We start from the raw sequence: 15,750 nt of genomic DNA on the forward strand, positions 1-15,750 counted from the left end.
AAATTAGCCAGGTGTGGTGGTCGGCGCCTGTAATCCCAGGTATTTGGGAGGCTGAGGCAGGAGAATCGCTTGAGCCCAGGAGGCAGAGGTTGCAGTGGGAGGTTGCAGTGAGCAGAGATCGCACCACTGCACTCCAGTCTGGGCAACAAGAGCGAAACTCTGTCTCAAAAAAAAAAAAAAGTGTTTGAACAGGGTATACATGGCAAAATAGCAGCTGTGAAACTGCAATATTTTAAAGATAGATAATTTTGAAAAACCAGCAAACAAACCCTCCACAAAACTATGATATCCCTAACATTTTACTGTCTCAGTACTTCTGTACATAGGGTCATAAAGTCTGCCCTCGGGTCATTTGTGGTAAGTGGTACTACCCTTATTGAATTTGTGAGAATACTGAGGCTCAGAGAAGTTTAAGTTCTGTTTTCTTTTTTTGAGACAGGGTCTTGCTCTGTCACCCGGGTTGGAGTGCAGTGGTGTGATCACAGCTCAAGCTCCCTGGCTGAAGCCATCCTCCCACCTCAGCCTTCCAAGTAGCTGGCACTGTAGGTGCACACCACTGTGCCTGGCTAATTAAAACATTTTTTTTGTAGAGACAGGGTCTCACTCTGTTGCCCAAACTTGTCTCGAATTCCTGGGCTCAAGCAGTCCTGCCTGCCTTGGCCTCCCAAAGATTATGGGTGTGAGCCACTGCACCTGGCCAGGTTTAAGTTCTGAAGCTAGAATGCAAACCTGTCTTTTGTGGTGAAATCTTATTACTGTCACACTTGCTTTGTTCTCCAGAGTGTTGTCAGATATTAAAAATGAATGGCTTATATTGTAAAATGACAGACTAAAGATTAGTGGTATAGTTTTGATTATTTGAAAATATAGCAGATAATTCTTGTACAAATAATTCGGCAGGGTAGCTCTTTGGCTTTTGGTTTCTTAATAGGCTGATTTTTGCTTTTAACAGGATGCCTTGTGTATGGTTGGAAGTGCCTACCTGCCTGGCTGGCATGTAAGTGATAGAGAAATCTGATCTGCCTCTTTACAACTTTGCATCAGAGCAGAGGGCAGCTGAGATAGCAGAGTTTGTTAGGTGATACCTTTTGGCTGTAGAGAGTGTTAATATTTATGTATAATTAATTAGCACATTTGGGAATGGAAACAATTTCTCTCCTCTGCTGGCTTTCTCCCCTCTTGTAGATTGCAAGATTTATGCGTTTGGAGGAAGAAGAATCTTCCACTTTCTCAGTGGCATAGCAACTCTACATGCTAATGCTTTCAAAAGAAACAAAAATCTTAAAATGGAGGTTTTTTTTTTTTTTTTTTAATTGATATGTCATTTCTTATTTGGGGCTCACAGCTCTTGTGCTGTAAAGAGCATACCAAATCTTTTTTTGCTTGGTTAAGATGTCACCATTGTTTTTGTTTTTAAAATATGAAATGCTTTTTCTCTCTCTTTTCTCCCTCAGTCCTTACTTGGTTTATTTTATTATTATTATCTTATTTTTTATTTTTATTTATTTATTTATTTTTATTTATTTTGAGACGGAATTTCGTTCTTGTTGCCCAGGCTGGAGTACAATGGTGCGGTCTTGGCTTACTGCAACCTCCACCCCCTGGGTTCAAGCGATTCTCCTGCCTCAGCCTCAGCTGGGATTACAGGCGCCTGCCAAAATGCCTGGCTAATTTTTTGTATTTTTAGTAGAAATGGGGTTTCACCATGTTGGCCAGGCTGGCCTCGAACTCCAGACCTTAGGCGATCCACCCGCCTTGGCCTCCCAAAGTGCTGGGATTACAGGCGTGACCACCACGTCTGACCTATTTATTTATTTATTTATTTTTTGAGACGTAGTCTTGCTGTGTCACCAGGATGGAGTACAGTGGCGCAATCTCGGCTCACTGCAACCTCCACCTCCTGGGTTCAAGTGATTCTCCTGCCTCAGCCTCCCGAATCGGTGGGACTACATGCATGCACCACCATGCCCAGCTAATTTTTGTATTTTTAGTAGAGACGGGGTTTCACCATCTTGGCCAGGATGGTCTCAATCTCTTGATCTCATGATCCACCTGCCTCAGCCTCCCAAAGTGCTGGGATTACAGGCGTGAGCCACCGCGCCCAGCCCATTATCTTATTATTATTATTATTTTTTAAAGAGATAAGGTCTTGCTATGTTGCCCAGGCTGGTCTTGAACTCCTGGGCTCAAGTGATCCTCCTGCCTCGGCCTCCTAAGGTGCTGGGGTTACAGGCATAAGCCACGGTACCCAGCCTCCTTAATTGGTTTAATGCTAAATGTTTAAGCTTATAAACTTAAGAAGGAACCTCATAATACTTTGGGCTTACAGTGGAGCTCTCCTTTTAAACTTGCATTGGGTGGGTAAACTTGCTCTGTGGTTGCCCTGGAAAAAGAGGGGCTTAGGTGAGGTGAACATTGCTTTGATTCCATACTGTACTGCTGTTGAGAGACTATCTGCAGGCTGAAGTTTGGATAGGACAATTTGTATACCCAGTTAGTAAATTTTTTCTTTTTTTTTTTTTTTGAGATGGAGTCTCGCTCTGTCGCAAGGCTGGAGTGCAGTGGTGCGATCTCGGCTCACTGCAACCCCCACCTCCCGGGTTCAAGCAATTCTCCTGCCTCAGCCTCCTGAGTAGCTGGAACTACAGTCGCGCACCACCATGCCTGGCTAATTTTTGTATTTTAGTAGAGACGGGGTTTCACCATGTTGGCCAGGATGGTCTCTATCTCTTGACCTTATGATCCGTCTGCGTCGGCCCCAGTTAGTAAATTTTAATCCGCCATGTGCTGAGCACTGTGCTAGATGCTAGAGATTTAGAAACGAGTCTGACAAAATGCCAGTCTTCTAAGAGTTCATGGTCTATTCTCTACACAGACAATGAACCAGTTACAATGTGCCTAGGGTGTTTTCACTTATAAATGTACAGGATTCTAGGGGAGGTATATAGGAACTGCCTGGAAGAATGAGAAGGAGGATATCAGTGGATGTACACACACAGGCTGTGAAAATGTTCCTTTTCTGGGCAGAAGGAGGGTTTTAGATGGTCAGATGGGAACAGGGGAGAGGTATAGGAGGCAAGGTTGGAGAAGTATTAGTAACAAAGCTAGCTTCTAGCTTCTTTTTTTGTTTGTTTGTTTGTTTGAGATGGAGTCTCGCTCTGTCACCCAGGCTGCAGTGCAATGGCGTGATCTTGGCTCACTGCAACCGCCACCTTCTGGGTTCAAGCATTTCTCCTGCCTCAGCCTCCTGAGTAGCTGGGATTACAGGCGTGTGCCACCACGCCCAGCTAATTTTTGTATTTTTAGTAGAGATGGGGTTTCACCATGTTGGTCAGGCTGGTCTCAAACCTCCTGGCCTTGTGATCCGCCTGCTTTGGCCTCCCAAAGTGCTGGGATTACAGGAGTGAGCCACCACGCCTGGCCCTGTTTTCATTCTTCTTCTTTCTTCTCCTTTTTTTTTTTCCCTGAGAACAGAGTCTTTCTCTGTCACCCAGGCTGGAGTGCAGTGGCGCGATCTCGGCTTACTGCAACCTCCGCCTCCCAGGTTCAAGCGATTCTCCTGCGTCAGCCTCCCGAGTAGCTGGGACAGGCGCCCGCCACCACGCCTGGCTAATTTCTTGTATTTTTAGTAGAGACGGGGTTTTACCCTGTTAGCTAGGATGGTCTCGATCTCCTGACCCCGTGATCCACCCGCCTCAGCCTCCCAAAGTGTTGGGATTACAGGTGTGAGCCACTGTGCCCGTCCAGCTTCCTTTTTAAAGCATAATAAAGCTAACTTATTCTTTGTCAGGTATGAGCTAAGTCATATATATATAAAATATATAAAATATGTATGTATATCATATATTTTATATGTATGTGTGTGTGTGTATGTATGTTTGTACATAACAAAACCATGCCAGCACTGTTTGAATATTAAGGGGCTTTAAAACTGGTAAATTGAAGGCCGAGCACAGTGGCTCACGCATGTAATTCCAGCACTTTGGGAGGCCGAGGCAGGCAGATCACCTGAGGTCAGGAGTTCAAGACCAACCTGGCTGACATGGCAAAACCCTGTCTCTACTGAAAATACAAAAATTAGGCAGGCATGGTGGTGGGCGCCTGTAGTTTCCCAGCTACTTGGGAGGCTGAGGTGGGAGAATCACTTGAACCTGGGAGGTGGAAGCTGCATTGAGCCGAGATCGCACCATTGCATTCCAGCCTGGGCAACAGAGCAAGACTCTGTCTCAAAAATAAAACAAAACAAACAAAAAGAACTGGTAAATTGAAACTGCAGCCATTTTCTTTATATCCTGAAAAATCTGTTGAAATTAATAACTAAATATTTATAAAGCACAAAGCTTGAAATTAGAAAATAAAAATGATCTGCTTGTTTCCTATTAGAGCTGTGCTGTAAGTTGCTGGAGGGCTTCCCCAATTTCAAGGCTGAATAAACTCTGAACTCCTCTGATTCTATGATATGTTATCAATTTGTAGCAATGATTTTCTACTCTGGTGCATGTCAGACTCATGGAACTTTCTGGAAATACAAATGGAACAAGACATTACAGAATGTTTAAAATCAGGAAAATGGCCAAACTCAGATCAAGATTCAAAAAATATTTTTCTTAAAATGTTGAAAACCTGTTAACTTTCTGGGTGGATAGATAGGATTGTTAAAGTCAGTTGAATATCCCACTCAGTGACCCTTCTCTGTTAACGTTAATAACTTTCCTCCTCGACTGATTTATTTATTTTTTGTTTTGAGATGGAGTCTCACTCTTGTTGCCCAGGCTGGAGTGCAGCGGCACAATCTTGGCTCACTGAAACCTCCATCTCCGTGGTTCAAGCAATTCTCCTGCCTCAGCCTTCTGAGTAGGTGGGATTACATGTGCTCGCCACCACGCCGGGCTAATTTTTTTATTTTTATCTTTTTGAGACCGATTCTCGCTCTGTCGCCAGTCTGGAGTGCAGTGGCACTATCTCAGCTCACTGCAACCTGTGCCTCCCGGGTTCAAGTGATTTTCCTGCCTCAGCCTCTTGAGTAGCTGGGACTACAGGCGCCGCGACACCACACCTATCTAATATTTGTATTTTTAGTAGGGACAGGGTTTCACCATGTTGGCCAGTATGGTCTCCATCTCTTGACCTCGTGACCTGCCCACCTCGGCCTCTTAAAGTGCTGGGATTACACTGCGCCTGGCCCTAATTTTTATATTTTTAGTACAGATGGGGTTTCGCCATGTTGGCCAGGTTGGTCTTGAACTCCTGACCTCAGGTGATCCACCCGCCTTGGCCTCCCAAAGTACTGGAATTACAGGTGTGAGCCACCACACCTGGCCCCACTTTCCTCCTTTATCTTATCTGGCTTTACTTAGGATCTTTAACATGGCTCATAGCAGCTACCTCAATTATATAAAACTTTCTGGAGATAGTAGATAGCTTTTAGTGTTTTTGTTTTGTTTTGTTTTTTTGAGATGGAGTCTCGCTCTGTTGCCCAGGCTGGAGTGCAGTGGCATGATCTTGGCTCACTGCAACCTCTGCCTCCCGGATTCAAGTGATTCTCCTGCCTCAGCCTCCCAAGTAGCTGGGACTACAGGTGCGTGCCACCACGCCTGGCTAATTTATTGTATTTTTAGTAGAGACAGGGTTTCACCGTGTTAACCAGGATGATCTCGATCTCCTGACCTCGTGATCCGCCGCCTCGGCCTCCCAAAATGCTGGGATTACAGGCGTGAGCCACCGTGTCCAGCCTTTTTTTTAAAGAGATAGGATCTTACTCTGTAGCCCAGGCTGTAATGCAGTGGCTTGATCATAGCTCACTGAAACCTCGAACTCCTGGATTCTGGCAATCCTCAGCCTCCCAAGTATCTAGGACTACACGTGCATACCATCCTGCCAGCTAATTTTTTTTTTTTTTTTTTGGTAGAGATAGGGTCTTGCCACCTTGCCCAGCTTGGTCTCGAACCCTTGCTCTCAGCAGTCCTCTTGCTGGGGTTGTAGGTGTGAGCGCCTATGCCCGGCTGACAACTTCATTATACCCAAGGAAGAATTGAGGCTCTCTTCCCCAAATTTCTACACAAATGGACTTTTGTCTTCTGTATCCAGAAACTAGAAGAGGTACCTCCTATTCTTTTCCAATCAGAATTATTTGCCTCTTATCTTTAGTTCTTTGTGCTTCAGTATGTACGGAGCATTATGTCTAATTTGACCATGTGACTAACACAAGTTTAGAGAAGCTTTTGCTGTCTGTAGAAGACAGTTGTGTTTACAAAGTTCTCAGAGTTTAAAAAATCCACGCATATTTCAGAACTAAATTTTTTCAAGTTTAATTAGAACATAAAGTATCAAATAAAGTAGTAAAAGTTTTTTCTGGCCAGGCGCAGTGGCTCACACCTTGTAATCCCAGCACTTTGGGAGGCCAAAGCGGGCGGATCACAAGGTCAGGAGATTGAGACCATCCTGGCTAACACGGTGAAACCCCATCTCTACTAAAAACACAAAAAATTAGCCAGGCATGGTGGCAGGCGCCTGTAGTCCCAGCTACTCAGGAGGCTGAGGCAGGAGAATGGCGTGAACCTGGGAGGCGGAGCTTGCAGTGAGCCAAGATCGTGCCACTGCACTCCAGCCAGGGCAACAGAGTGAGAGTCTCGGGAAAAAAAAAAAAAAAAAAGCTTTTTCTGCTCAAAGTTGCCTGTAACACCAAATGAATGAAGGAGATGGTAAATTATTTTCTTCCTGTTACTACATCTCAGAACCTACTGTGTCATTGCTGCATTGTGTTATAGGATGTGCTTTTTTATTGTTAGTCACAGTTAGATTATAAATTCCATGAGGACAGATGGTTTATTTTGCTCTCTCCCTAATCTCAATGTCTAGCATATAGTAAATATTTACTAAATGGATGAAAAATGTCCTAGTTTTTTCCTGCTTATTTCTGCATCTCTTTGTTTCTTTTCCTTCCTATTTTCCTTGTACTTAAAATTTACATGACTCATGGTGAAGGACTTTCAATAGTTTTTTTTTTCAGAGCTTTATTGAGATATAATTTATATATCATGAAATTCACCCATTTTAAGTGCACAATTTATTTTTAGTAATCTTACAGACTTATACAGCTATCACCACACTTTGAAAACATTTTTCACCCCCAAAAGTTCCCTCTTTTGTGTCTATTTGCAGTCACTCCCCATTCCCCCTGCAGCCCCAGCCTACCGCTCATCTACGTTGTGTTTTTCTAGTTTTAACTTATCTGGGGATTTTACATAAATGGAATCATTCAATATGTGGTCTTTTTTGAGCCTGGCTTACTTTTTACTTTGCATAATGCCTTTTTTTTAAATTGAGGTGAAATTCGGATAACATATAATTAATCTTTTAAAGTGTATAATTTTGTGGCATTTAGCACATTCACAATGTTATGCACCCACTGCAGCTCTCTAGTTGCAAAATCTTTTCATTCCCTCAGAAGAACAACCTGTACCCAATAAATAATCACTTTTCATTCTCCCCTCCTTTCATCTCCTGGCAACCATCAGTTGGCTCTATGGGTTAACTATTCTGGATATTGCATATAAAAGGAATCATACAATATGTGATTTTTTTTGTGTCTGGCTGCTTTTATTTAAATGTTTTTGGGGTTCATCCAAGTTTCATATGTCAGTAATGATTCCTTTTTATGGCTGAAGACAGGGTCTTTTGCTCTGTCACCCAGGCTAGAGTGCAGTGGCATGATTGCAGTTCACTGCAACCTTGACCTCCCAGGCTCAAGCCATCCTCCCACCTCAGCATCTGAAGTAGCTGTGACTACAGGCATTAGCCACTGTGCCTGGCTAATTAATTTTTTTTGTTTGTTTGTTTTTGTAGAGACGAGGTCTTATTATATTGCCCAGGCTGGTGATCATTCCATCTTGGCCTCCCAAAGCGCTGGGATTACAGACTTGAGCCACTACACCTGCCCCATTTTTTTTAATTTTTAAAATTAAAATTAAGAGATAGTCTCCCTCTGTTGCCCAGGCTGAAGTGCAGTGGTACAATCATGGCTCATCGCAGCCTCGACCTCCTGGGCTCAATGGATCCCCTACCCCAGCCCCCTGAGTAGCTGGGACTCAAGTGCATGCCACCTCGCCTGGCTAATTTTTAAATTTTTTGTAAAGACGTGGGGTCTTTCTATGTTGCGTGGGCTGGTCTCAAACTCCTGAGCTCATATGATCCTCCTGCCTTGGCCTCCCGAAATCCTGAGATTATAAGCATAAGCCACTGCACCCGGCCCCATGTCAATTCTTATAGGCCCATTGCATTCATTTAAATGGCCACATAGAGGTTTATACTATAACTGTACCAATATTCCCTTAATTTCTTTTTCTAGGCAATTTGTTTCTCCCTTTTGAATATTATATACGATAATGTAGTGATTATGGCGTTTGCATATACACATGTATGTACATATGCACATATACATATATATGTATTTACTGTCAGCCCTTTGTATCCGTGGGTACCACATCTGTGGATTTTTATTTTTTTTAATTTTAAAAATTAAAAAAACATTTTTTTAAGAGACAGTTTTACTCTGTCGCCCAGGCTGAAGTGCAGTGTTGCCATCATGCAAATATTTTCAGGAAAAAAATTCCACAAAGTTCCAAAAAGCAAAACTTGAATTTGCTGTGTCAAGTACTACATTAAATCCACAGGAATGAAGTAGTGTATAGGCGTATTAGTAGGTATTATAAGTAATCTAGAGATGATTTAAAGTACACAGGAAGATATGCATAGGTTATATGCAAATACTGTGCTATTTTATATTTTTGAGTATCTTCATATCTGAGTATCTTCAGATCTGAGTATCTTCAGATTTTGGTATCCATGGGGGTCTACGGAACCAATTCCCCATAGATACTGAGGGATGACTGTATACACAAATATATGTATATATTCATCTATAAGTGTGTGTGTATGTGTATACACATACGCACACACATATTTATTTCTCTCCATATGTGAGTTTTGTTTAGAACATATTCCTAGAACTGGAATTGTTGCTGGGTTAAAGGCAGTTTACATTTAAAATTTTGACAAAGGCTGTCAAATTGTCCTTCTCAATGTTAAGATCACTCTGATAAGTGTGAAGAGAATTGATTGGCAATGGGGAAAAAGGTTTGGAGGCTACTGCAAGTCATCCAAGCAAGAAATGATGTGCCTCAGACTAGGATGATAGTGGAGATCAAGGTAGGTAGACTGATTTAAGAGATGAAGTGGGAGGGAGAACAGATGGAATTGTTAATGAAGTAGATGTGAGTAGTGAAAGGAAGGAGTCTAGAATGACTCAGGTGGATCTGCGACTTCAACTAGAGTTGCTATGTGAGATGAAGCCTACTTGTCATGGCCAGACCAGATGACTTCATAGATACTCTGTAACTCTGACATTTTATGATTTTAGAATTTATGACAGCACCCTTATTTATAGATTGAATGAGATCCGTATTGAATACTGTGTCTTTTATAGCGGTAGAGATATAATTTCATTTGATTGGCATTTGTAGAGCAAGCACTGACACATTAAGTCTGTCATTAAACTATATAGTTTTGTTGTTTTTTTTTTTTTTTTTTTGAGAGATGGAGTCTTGCTCTGTCACCGAGGCTGGAGTGCAATGGCGCAATCTTGGCTCACCACAACCTCTGCCTCCCAAGTTCAAGTGATTCTCCTACCTCAGACTCCCGAGTAGCTAGGATTACAGGAGTGCGCCACCACGCCCAGCTAATTTTTTTTTGTATTTTTAGTAGAGACAGGGTTTCACCATGTTTGCCAGGCTAGTCTCGAACTTGTGACCTCAAATGATCCAGCCGCCTCGGCCTCCCAGAGTGCTGGGATTACAATTGTAAGCCACCGTACTTGGCCTAAACTGTATAGATTTTTTCTCATCTCTGGAATCTATTTGTTTTCCTTCTGTTTATAAGCCACACATCTAACCTAAGCCACTACCTTTGTCTATCAACTATAGCCAAAGTGATCTTTATACAATCTAATTTGCAGTGACTCCTTTTCTCCAGGTACTTCATATTGTAACAGAAGTGCTATGTCCGCTGCTGATCCACTCACAGGGAACATTTCAAAATGGTTCTGCTTGGCCAGGCACGGTAGTTCACACCTGTAATCCCAGCACTTTGGGAGGCCAAGGTGGGTGGATCACTTGAGGTCAGGAGTTCATGACCAGCCTGGCCAATGTGGCAAAACCCTGTCTCTACTAAAAATACAAAAATTAAGAGGCCAGGCATGGTGGCTCACGCCTGTAATCCCAGCACTTTGGGAGGCTGAGGCAGGCGGATCACCTGTCAGGAGTTCAAGACCAGCCTGGCCAACATGGTGAAACTCCATCTCTAAAAAAATACAGGCCAGGCGCGGTGGCTCACGCCTGTAATCCCAGCACTTTGGGAGGCCAAGGTGGGTGGATCACGAGGTCAGGAGATCGAGACCATCCTGGATAACACGGTGAAACCCCGTCTGTACTAAAAATACAAAACATTAGCTGGGTGTGGTGGCGGGTGCCTGTAGTCCCAGCTACTCGGGAGGTTGAGGCAGGAGAATGGTGTGAACCCGGGAGGCGGAGCTTGCAGTGAGCCTAGATGTCACTACCGCACTCTAGCCTGGGCGACAGAGCAAGACTACGTCTCAAAAAAAAAACCAAAAAACAAAACAAAACAAAAAAACCCCATCTCTTAAAAAATACAAAAATATAGCTGGGCATGGTGGCAGGCGCCTGTAGTCCCAGCTACACGGGAGGCTGAGGCAGGAGAATGGCATGAACGTGGGAGGTGGAGCTTGCAGGGAGCCAAGATCGCGCCACTGCATTCCAGCCTGGGCTACAGAGCGAGACTCTGTCTCAAAAAAAAAAAAAAAAAAAAAAAAATTTCACTACTTTATATCATAACATTATCAATAAATTTGGTAGACTTCTCTTATTCAATTGGAATGATACAAATTAGATGGAATATAGATGTGAGCAGAAATAAAATTGCCAGGTTGAATATATTGAAGGTATAGTTTGTTTTCAAAGAAATACTGTATCTCCTATATTGTCTTAATATTATCACATTGAACAACTATTTGTGATTGAGTGTGGAAGACTGTGAACTGACCCACTGCTTGGTTTTGAGGGGCTTAGGTCTATTGTAATAGACTTTTGCAAAAAGGGAGGATAAAAATGCAGCCTGGTGACATAATAATGACTAAATGTTGCTTCTTTATTTTGCAGTTCCAGTTCCTAGCAGATTTAATAGACGAGTATCAGGTATGTGTTCTATTTCATAACATACTACTAAAATGCTATTTTAAGATAGGAATATATTGAAAAAACAGATATTTTGAATAAAAAGATAAGCTCCCATCACAGAACATTATCTAAAAGTAAAATTATCTATGGTTTCTTTATTCTGTTTTTAAGTTCTGAGTATGTATGTACGTATTTTATACTATAATTGGTACATTTTGTCTCTTTGCGGTTATGTCATTACTTTTTTTCACATTTATAATTACAGCTTCAAAAAATGATTTTTCATATTCCTTTTTCTGGTATTCTGGCTTATGCTGCCATTAACTCTTACATATGCCTTTTGAGCCACTTGAATTATTTCCTCAGTTTTGGTGCTGGAAGTGGCATTCTCTGGTCAGAGACTGAGCATTGCCTTGGCTTTTTCTGTCTTGTTTTCTAGAGAGGGTCCACAGATTAGGCTGCTGGGAGAAAGGCACCCTGTACATGCCTCTTTTCCACCATTATCTTAATAATATGGAATTTAGATGTAAAATAGTACTTCACATCATTTTATATGGCAGTTCTTTTGGTTGTTAAAAAAATGAATGCTGTCCAGGCGCAGTGGCTCACACCCATAATCCCAGCACTTTGGGAGGTCTTGGCGGGCGGATCACGAGGTCAGGAGTTTGAGACCAGTCTGGCTAACATGGTGAAACCCTGTCTCTACTAAAAATACAAAAAAATTAGCCAGTCGCAGTAGCGTGCCTCTGTAGTCCCAGCTACTTGGGAGGCTGAGGCAGGAGAATCGCTTGAACCCGGGAGGTGGAGGTTTCAGTGAGCCAAGATCACGCCACTGCACTCCAGCCTGGGCAACAGAGTGAGACTCTGTCTCAAAAAAAAAAAAAAAAAAAGAATGCTTTCCAAATATGAGAAATCTATTTGTATTTTCTTATATGGTACTAGTTTGGTAATATTTTGCCCTTTTATCTGGTATAGTCCATATTATTTTAAAAATTAGTTTGGGTAAACTTTCTATCCAGGTTTATGACCTTTTGAAATTTTTAATGCAAAATTTCCCTAGGTGGTTATGCTATTTTTTAAATTGAGTTAGAGATGTTAATATATGACTGATAACCTCAAACACTGCTGGACACATAGGCACTCAGTAAATATTTATTGAATATGCACATCATCTTGTTTTTTAAAAAAACAATGATTGTTCCTGAGAAGGCTCCCCTTTTTTTCATAGAGCTGGTAAATATGTTTTATGAAAGTTTTTCTTAAAGTGTTTGACTTTTTGATAACTTGGGAATTTATTTGGCAGTACAGTGGAATGTTAATGTGTTTTAAAATTGCTAGGCAAGTGGTATGTATTACATTGTTCTTTCATATTTCCTTGTTTTAGGAAGGTTTCTTGATTTGAAATTGTCATCTGACCTATTATAGGGCTAGGAATTGCTTTTCTATCCCTCAATCCTTGTCTTTGAGAAAATCGGCTCATTTATGTTTTCAGAAAGCATTTGTTATCATTCTACATGAAAATCTGTTGAAAGGAGGTTGAAGAATATGTTATGTTAAGAGAGTCAATATCCTGAGAGTAGGGATTAAGGTTAGTTTGATACCCATGAGCTATTATCTTCCATTTTTGTTCATGTCTGCCCTGCACCTTTTTTTCTTCTGAAAGATTAGTTAAATCCCTTGACATCTGTAGGATAGGTCTGGGAGATGGAGAGTATAGTGATACCTTCTCCTGAGGTCACAGTTGGTGTTAGTTTGTGAATTGCTGTTTGGCCCTTTGCCATTGTTGTTCAAATCTTGAACCTTGTAGAAGACTCAGACAAGTACATGGTATTATCCCTTCTCCTTAGATTTTATAATCTTAGGATTTAAAACCTTTTCATGTCATTGAAATGTTAAATGAAAATAAAAGATTTTTCAAATAATTCAATAGGATGATACAGGAGAGAAAGTATCCTATAATAATACATAACATTTTTTAAGTGCAGACTGTGTGCTACGTGCACAGTTTTAAGGACTTTCTAAATGCCTTCCTTGTATTGTTGAATATAATCTTCAAAGTAACACTTTGAGTGAGGTCTGTACCATGATTATCCCCAATTTACAGACGAGGAAACTGGGAACAAAGCAGAGGTTAAGTAACTTGCAATAGGTGAGGTGAGCATATGCCCATAGGTAGCATGGATCCTAAGTACCACCCTTGCTATCTCTAAGGATTCTTTCTTGCACCCTCTGAACTCTTGGTTAGTCTTTAGCTAAATCCCCCAAATTCTCACCCTGTTCTCTCAGTGCAGCCTTCACTTTCCAGCTGTAGCTGAAGCTTGGCTTGCCCTGTAGGCTTCTCAAACAATGGCTCTGTCCTCTTCTACTTTCCTTGTAACACTGACAGGAAATGGGTGAATGTCTCTATTGATTCTCTTGGCTGCTTCCAGAGCATTCTCTCTCCCTTCTCCCTGAAACCTTCTTAAAACTTCGCATTATGGCTGGCCATCGTGGCTCACGCCTGTAATCCCAGCGCTTTGGGAGGCTGAGGTGCGAGGATTGCTTGAGCCTAGGAGTTTGAGACCAGCCGGGGCAACACAGTGAGACCCCATCTCTCAAAAAATTAAAAAAAAATAGCTGGGCATGATGGTGCACACATGTAGTCCTAGCTATTCGGGAGGCTGAGTTAAGAAGATTGCTTGAGCCTGGGAGGTCAATGCTGCAGTAAGCTGTGATCGTTCCACTGTACTCCAGCCTGGGTGACAGAGTGAGATTCTATCTCAAAAAAAAATTAAAATTAAACTTAACATTATATTTTACCAGCCACTGCTTCTCCTTGTTTTAGTCATCTAACAATCCCCAGGTTGTTCCTTCTTATTTCCGCATATAGATGATTCTTCCAATGTCTAGCCTTCCATTCTTTGACCTCCTCTCGTCCAAGGATCTTGTCCTCCAGTTGTCCACCCTACTTCAGCCACTCATTCCCAATGGTCATACTCTGGTATGACAAGCATTGCAACTCTTTGTCATTTCAGTGAGTGGTCCCATTCTGCAACCACTGCCTGCTGTCTTCTCAGCTCCTTTGCTGTCCTACTCAGACCTGGATAACTTGCTGATTCTGCCGTCTTTTTGCTATTCCCCACTTCTTCCTTACTAACCTTAAATTTCTGAGTCAGTGATTATAATCACTCCCTGGCACATACCCTCAATTTGCTTTTCCCTTTTTTTAAATTTTAAATTTTTTTTGTTTTGAAACAGGATCTCACTCTGTACCCATGTTAGAGTGCAGTGGCATGATCACGGCTCATTGCAGCCTCAACTTCCCAGGCTCCAGTGATCCTCCTGCCTCAGCCTCCTGAGTAGCTGGGACCACAGGTGCACGCTACCATGCCTGGCTAATTTTTGTATTTTTAGTAGAGACAGGGTTTCGCCATGTTGCTTAGGCTGGTCTTGAATTCCTGAGCTCAAGCAATCCACTTAGCTTGGCCTTCCAAAGTGCTGGTTTTACAGGTGTGAGCCACCACACCTGGCCTTACTTTTCCCTTTTTATTTGCTTTGCTAAACCGACTTTGTTAAGTTCAATTCTCCACTTCGTGCCTGTACCAATAATAGCTGAACCTGATTGGAGGAAAATAGATAGCCTTATTGACTGATCTTACTTTCAGTTCATGATTATTAACTTCTAGTAGGCTCTTGATACCAGCAATCATGCTATGTTCTCATGCTTTTTTTTTTTTTAATAAATTTTTTTGAGACAGAGTCTTGCCTTGTCGCCCAGGCTTGAGTACAGTGGCACAATCTTGGCTCACTGCAACCTCCATCTCTTGAGTTCAAATGATTCTCATGCTTTAGCCTAATTTTTGTATTTTAGTAGAAACGAGGTTTCGCCATGTTGGCTAGGCGGGTCTTGAACTCCTGGCCTCAAGTAATCTGCCTGCCTCGGCCTCCCAGTGTGAGCCACTGCGCCCAGCCTTTTAAAATAAATTTTAGGCCAGTCACGGTGGCTCACGCCTGTAATCCCAGCACTTTGGGAGGCTGAGGCAGGTGGATCACCTGAGGCCAGGAGTTTGAGAACAGACTGGCCAAGATGGTGAAACCCTGTCTTTACTAAAAATACTAAAAATTGGCTGGGTGTGGTGGCAGGTGCCTGTAATCCCAGCTACTCAGGAGGCTGAGGCAGGAGAATTGCTTGAACCTGGGAAGCGGAGGTTGCAGTGAGCTGAGATTTCGCCATTGCACTCCAGCCTGGGTGACAAGAGCAAGACTCTAAATAAATAAACAAACAAATAAATAAATAAGAAAGACAGGGTCTCCTTCTGTTGCCCAGGCTGGGCTAGAGTGCACTGGTACAATCATAGGTTACTGCAGCCTTGAAATCTTGGGCTTAGGGGATCCTCCTGCCTCAACCTCCCAAGTAGCTGGGACGACAAGTGTGCACCACCATGCCCAGCTAATTTATTTTTTGTAAAGACAGGGTCTCCCTTTGTTGCCCAGGCTGGTCTCAAACTCCTGGTTTCAAACT

At 42.3% G+C, this 15,750-nt stretch overlaps 1 protein-coding gene across 10 annotated transcripts in view; it reads left to right on the plus strand.

Moving 5' to 3' along the window:
* The window catches only part of PRKAR2A (protein kinase cAMP-dependent type II regulatory subunit alpha), a 95,101-nt gene that overhangs the window by 23,528 nt on the left and 55,823 nt on the right, over positions 1-15,750 (plus strand). For 5 of the 10 annotated variants that reach the window (XR_010125594.1, XM_063661163.1, XM_063661162.1 and 2 more), the window contains exons 2-3: positions 953-997; positions 11,232-11,267. The exons of 1 other annotated variant lie outside the window; for it this stretch is intronic. Coding sequence is in view for 7 of the 9 variants with exons in the window: in XM_063661163.1 (XP_063517233.1) it covers positions 953-997; positions 11,232-11,267 (81 nt within the window). In the remaining 2 variants the exon portion in view is untranslated. The remainder of the gene's footprint in view (positions 1-952; positions 998-11,231; positions 11,268-15,750) is intronic. 4 more of the 10 variants (XR_010125595.1, XM_054481738.1, XM_054481739.1 and 1 more) reach the window with 1 other exon arrangement.

This window comes from Pongo pygmaeus, chromosome 2 (genome assembly GCF_028885625.2).
Source record: "Pongo pygmaeus isolate AG05252 chromosome 2, NHGRI_mPonPyg2-v2.0_pri, whole genome shotgun sequence".
Lineage (NCBI taxonomy): Eukaryota > Metazoa > Chordata > Mammalia > Primates > Hominidae > Pongo > Pongo pygmaeus.